General features: G+C 45.2%; 1 protein-coding gene across 12 annotated transcripts in view; it reads left to right on the top strand.

Moving 5' to 3' along the window:
• The first annotated feature begins 378 nt into the window (after nt 1–378).
• Nucleotides 379–6000, top strand: part of WNK1 (WNK lysine deficient protein kinase 1) — a 105933-nt gene continuing 100311 nt past the window's right edge. For all 12 annotated transcript variants that reach the window (XM_080971543.1, XM_080971542.1, XM_080971550.1 and 9 more), the window contains exon 1: nt 379–1176. In XM_080971543.1, the coding sequence (XP_080827669.1) occupies nt 394–1176 (783 nt within the window). In that variant the 5' untranslated portion in view covers nt 379–393. The remainder of the gene's footprint in view (nt 1177–6000) is intronic.

The raw sequence follows: 6000 nt of genomic DNA, 5'->3' as shown, positions 1-6000 counted from the left end.
CCCCCCCCCCCCGCTCCTCATCGGATCCCTCCTCATCTTCGCCGCTGTTTGCTGCTCCATGTCGGCCCCGCTGCTCGGCCCCCCGCTGCAGCAGGATGGATGCGGACACTGACCGCCTGCCGCCGCCGGCCCAGCCCGCTCTGCTTCCACAGCAGCAGCAGCAACAGCCGTCGCCGCTGCTGCCTTTCCTCCTCGCGGTGAGGAGCCTCCGGGAGCCTCCACTGCCGCCGCCGCCGCTTTCGCCGCGAGAGCAGCTCCTCGGCGCGCTCCCCGCCTTGCATTGACCCTCCTCGAGTCAGCTGCTGTTGCTGCTGCAGCAGCGGCAGCTGCTGGTGCTGCTCCTGCCGCCGCGGCTCCCGCGCCTTCGCCGCGTTTCCCTCCTCCTCCGGCACCATGTCGGGGGGCGCTTCGGAGACTCCCCGCTTCCTGGCTCCTCCGCCGCCCCCGCCCAAGAACGGCTCCAGCTCGGACAGCTCCGTTGGTGAGAAGCTGGGGGTCGCCGCCGCAGCCACCGCTACCGCCGGCACCGGGGACCCCGAAGGCTCGGAAGGCAGCGGGGCCCGCATCGAGGAGTATCGCCGACGCCGCCACACCATGGACAAGGACAGCCGTGGCGCGGCCGCCACCGAGCACCGCTTTTTCCGCCGGAGTGTCATTTGCGACTCGAATGCGACCGCTCTGGAGCTTCCGCGGCTGCAGCCCGCAGCGCCTCCCCCTCCTGCAGCCGCCCGAGGGAGCATCCCGCCAGTGCTGGGCTCGCCGCCGGAGTCTGTCATCCAGGCAGCATGTGCTTCTGTCACTGCTAGCCAGGCTCCCACGCTGCTCCTGCAGCAGGCACCCCCTCTGCCTCCACCCGCAGAGGGGCAGCCTGGGCAGGAGGCGCTGGTAACAAAGGACGTTGCCCCACTGCTGCTGTCCAAGGAGGATGGAATAGAGGTCACCCCACTGCCCCCTACCAGTACAGCGGGAACCACTGCCGTTTCTGCCCGGGATCTGCAAGAAGAGCGGACTAAACAGCAGGAAGATATTGAGGAGCTGGAGACCAAAGCTGTGGCCGTCTCCCCAGATGGCCGTTTTCTTAAGTTTGACATCGAGATTGGTAGAGGCTCCTTCAAGACTGTCTACAAGGGGCTGGACACGGAGACCACAGTGGAGGTTGCTTGGTGTGAGCTTCAGGTAATAGAAAGGTGTCAGCTTGCTTTCAGGGTTAGGGTAGACAGGCAGTCACTCCCCGACTGCCAAATTGATAGTCCCAAAAGAATGGCTGTATTCCTGTGCGTGATCCATGGAAGATTACAATTGATCACGGCTATATATTAAATAGTCTCATTTTTGTGTGTGCTGTAAAGGTGATCTGGGAAACATTGGTTACTCTTAATGGCCTGGAACCAGGCTCATGATACTGGGCTTGTGGTTAAGTTCTCTCCTTACTAGCCATGAGCTGTAGCCAAAGTTTATTCTTGGCTACAACTCAACCATGGGCCAGAGTTTGGATAACACACTAAATGAAACTTTGACTTAACTCTATGTGGTGTGACAGTAAGGAGGACTGGGGAGAGGAGCACAGTGGCTGTGAATTACTCTCTGGGAGTGTGTGGGCCTGGTAAACCATAGTTTAGTGTACTGGGTTGTGCAAATCAGGCCAATATCATGTGAATCAAGCCTGTATCTGCTAACATTAGATGATAGTCTCAACTTAAGATTTTGGTATATGCTTTGGTAGCTTCACTACTCAGGCTGTTGAGTTTTGGTTCACATCTGCAACCTGTCAAATGATAGCAACCCCTTTTTAAATTAAAAAGAAGTCAGTAGGGAATGGTTTTATATTGACTAGGGCTGAGTCCATTGTACAGTGTGGTGATAAAATATTTGGAAAATGAGAATACTGTGGAGCTGCAAAGGCACTAAGTTTAGCACCAACCCTGTTAAATTTGTGCAAAGCCTTCATATTTCTACTAACTGTATACCTCAGCTTGGTAATGATACTGCATCATACATTGTTTATTATATGTTTGTGTATGTAAGCCGAAGTAAAAAATCTTTCTGATACGATATTTTCCCTGGAATAACTATCCAGAGATTTTCTTCTTGTTCCCTCTCCACATTTAATAAAAAATCCTAGTTACAGTATGTTTGGCTGTGGTAATGTGTGTAGGGCAAATGTGTAATATCAAACAAACTGTGGTCATGCACTAGAGAACTGTGACTATTACAGTTCACCAGTGTACATTGCATGCTTGTAGGAGCAATACTGCCTGTCACACTAGTGGTTTGCCCTGTCTGTTGTGAAGTGACTCTTAAAGTCTGTCTGCCTGACACATGTTAGGTCATGTTTAAAGTGAGGTAGAAATGTAAATTGGTATTGCTTCAGATATGTTTTATGGAATGGTAAGTGATTAAGGCTTCAATCCTAAGGGGTACATTTGTGTGGATGGGAGGAGAGGGGAAGAATGATGGTGGTTCTACCACGTTATTCTACTACAAACTGACAGACTCAAGCTGGCACTGTGGAAGTGAGGGTGGAGGGACACTCTTGAGTTCCAATGGGTTTATCCAATTCTTTGTGCATGTAGTTCCATAGGTGCAATGGGATTTCTATTTCCTCTCTACTGTCCATACTCCCAAACTCTGCTCTGGAGGATGCCCCAGTCCTCCACAGCTGATTTAGAGGATGTGGGGGTGGGGTAGGGTCTGGAGGTGACAGGAGAAGAAGAGGAAACTCCATTGTGCACACAGAAGTCAGTTGCGCCATTGTAGCTGCAGCATTGGAAACAATGAAATGAAGAGGAGATAGAGATCTAAATGCACTCAGAAGTGGACTGAATTTCCCTCCAGTTTGCGGGCATGTCATGGGACTGGAAGGAATCTGGATCATTCAGGTCCAAATCATTTTCTAGCATGCTGCTTTTTGACAATACTGATGCTGACATCAGTTAGGCCAGGGCTTTGAGGAGCTATGACCATAGCATTGCCCCCTTTGTGAACCAGATGAGGGTCATATTGTATGTAGCTGTCTGTACATTGTCAGCTTTCTGGCTACCCCGTGTTTGTGTATACGGGTGCATGAATTGAAAGGATTGCAGGTGTTCTTTGAGTGAGCTACTCGCACCATCTTTGTAGTTAGGCAAGTAGTAATTCCTTCTTGATAGGTCAGTAGCAGTATTCCACACCCAGTTAACAGACATGAGTGGTAAGTGGGTAGGCTGGCAATTTTGGTTTGTCATTTCTTGTACTCCACAATCATTTCACAGTAAAGACACCAATAATAGTTCATATGAATTGAGTCTAAGAAAGAAGTTGTTGCATTGCGAGTTGAACAGTAAATACATGAAAGGTGCTCATTCTGCTTGGGAAAAAAATCTGGGTTGAAAAATCAATGCTGATATTTTCCAGAGGCATAGGGGGCAGTCATATAATTTGCCCTGCTCACCAGTGAAGTTGCTAGCTCCAGTATATGTTGAAAAAGTTTGTATGAACAGTGATATTAAAATATTTTAAATAAATATTAGATGCACTAAACTTCAGAAATGTAAACCAGTGATCTCCAAATAGCAAAGTACTGTGGACTTTCAAAACCCAAAGCCATGAGCTCCTTACTTTTGAAAATTTTGATATCTCTGTGGTAGGTTTTTTTTTTTTTTATGTGAATGGTGCCATGGACCTCTTGGGTGTGTTACGCGGACCTCCTGGGGTATGTAGACCACCATTTGGGAACCACTGATGTAAACAATACAAGTTGCCTTTCAGAGAACATCTTGTTAAGTCTGGCAAACTGGGTAAAGATTCTTCAGTTTATATTGGTTTGTTTCAGGGTCAGCATTTGAAACAAACTCATGCTCACATGAGAATTCAAAGAACTTGGAAGTTTGTTGCAGGCAGAATAGACCAAATGCAGCAGTGAGGAAGATAAATTAACCCATGAACTAATTAATTTGACTCCCCTATATCAGTGAGGATGGCCAAATACAGACTCCCCTGAGGTTTCCCTTCCTATACTTAAATTTAAAACTTGAACTCTACTTGTAATGATTTCTTTTTTACATTTTATTTAAGTGCTTGCTTAAATTGAGACTATCAGCTTAGAAGTAGAAGCTCTGTAGTAAGATTGTGTGCTTTGGGAACAAATTGGTTTAAAGTCAGTCTGATATTAGGGTTTGTCTGCACTAGTAAGTTGCCTGGTACTTACTGTGCTCTGCTTTGGCCTTAATCAAAATTGGAGCTTTTTATAGATTGAGGAAAACTTTCCTTTGAAGCAGGATTCAAGTGTGCAGCTTGACAACTGCACTGGAATAGCAGTTATGCCTGTTGATCACAGTGTAGTTTTGTGTAGGCCGGTTTGGGGTGCAGAACAACTTGTGGGGGTTGGATGTGCATCCAGTCCTTGAATTTATGCCAGGATGCACTTGCCCTTGAAGACTTTGAAAAACTAATGGTGAACCAAGTGTAAGTGAGAATTTTAAAGTGTTGCCAGAAGTTTGTATTCTGGGTGAAATGAACTTTGAAGTGGTTGATTTTTGTTTGCCATCCTCAAGTACCTTTCGTTTGAATGCATTATGCGCTCTCTTCCATGGTTTTTTTCTCATCTTGAGTCCTTAATAATGTAATAGTAAATTTATCTGATAAGTATCAATATGAAATTAGAACAGTATCATCCCCATCATCATATTTGTATACCACTCTTCATCTGAAGATCACAGAGTGGTTCACAACATAAAAGTACAAAATGAGAACACAAAATACATAATAAAACAAAAACAAACCAATAATCCCCCTCCCACAACCCAGTTAAACGGCCATAGAATGTTAATCGGCTAAAGCATGCTTATAGAGAAACATTTTCACCTGGCACCTAAAGATATGTAATGAAGGGAGTGCATTATATAAACAGGGAGCAACCACAGAAAAGGCCTGTTCTTGTGTTGCCAACCTCCGGACCTTTCATGGAGGAGGCGCATGAAGAAGGACCTTAGAAGATGATCATGGGGTCCAGGTTTGTCCATGCATACTTCCATGCTCATAAATTAACTGAAAAGGGGTGTAGAGAATGTAGGCAATGTTTTGGGGGTTTTTTTATACAAGGTGTTTGCAGTTCTACATAGGTACTGTGTTGGCCTGATGCAGTGAGATGCAACAGGCTTTTTGGTGAGTTCTTCGTGTTTAGATAAGTGTTCTTGACTGTACAGGCAAGTGGAGAGCTTTGAGGCTTAATAGTAATCATGATTATTTATGAAACTTTTACTAAATTCCCAGTTTCAGTATTGTCTGTGTTTATGGCAAGGTATAAATATTTTGGAGAATGTAGGATTTGAGTAGTCTGCAATGGAAAGGCAGTGAAATCCTTATTTGCTGGGGTATGTATGTGTGTGGGAGGGGGGAAGTAGGTTAAGTGTGTTGCTATACTTCAAAATGCTTTGTTTCCAGTCTGAATCATCTTCCTCTGTTTTGAGTCAGCAGCTTGTTCCCTTAGCTTTGATGGATGCCAAAACTGCTTCATGGACTCTTGTTCACTTCTGAAAGTTCATGCAAATATAATCATGCAAATAAAATATAAAATTATCATTGGGAGGTAAAACCAACCTACCAATTATCCTATTGGTTTCTGATACAGAAACTAGATTTAAAAAATGTTTGTGGATATAGTGGTTTAAATTTTCACTGATTTGACAGTTGATTTTTCAGAATGTGTTCTTGAGTTTGTAATAGCCTTCCTAGCTGAGATAGTATGGTTAATAGGCAGAAATCATTTTTGTTTTCACTATATTTCTGTAGGTCAGAGGAACTTAAGTATGCAATTGATTATTCATTCATGTAATTAAAGTGTTGGATGTGGCCTGTGACCTCCAGTTAAGTCCCTCCTTCCTTTTCATTGAGTCAGTTCTGGGTGGGAATGCGGAGCAGATTCTTAATTCATATGTGCTGAAAGCACACCTGTGAAGTAATTAGCTCATTGTGCTAAGAAATGTTCTGGCATTGGATTGCTGTTGAGATTTCTGTTACTCA

Source organism: Podarcis pityusensis (assembly GCF_964106645.2).
Source record: "Podarcis pityusensis genome assembly, chromosome: 10".
Lineage (NCBI taxonomy): Eukaryota > Metazoa > Chordata > Lepidosauria > Squamata > Lacertidae > Podarcis > Podarcis pityusensis.
The sequence above is the reverse complement of the archived record's forward strand: the minus strand, read 5'-3'. Positions and strand labels throughout refer to the sequence as shown.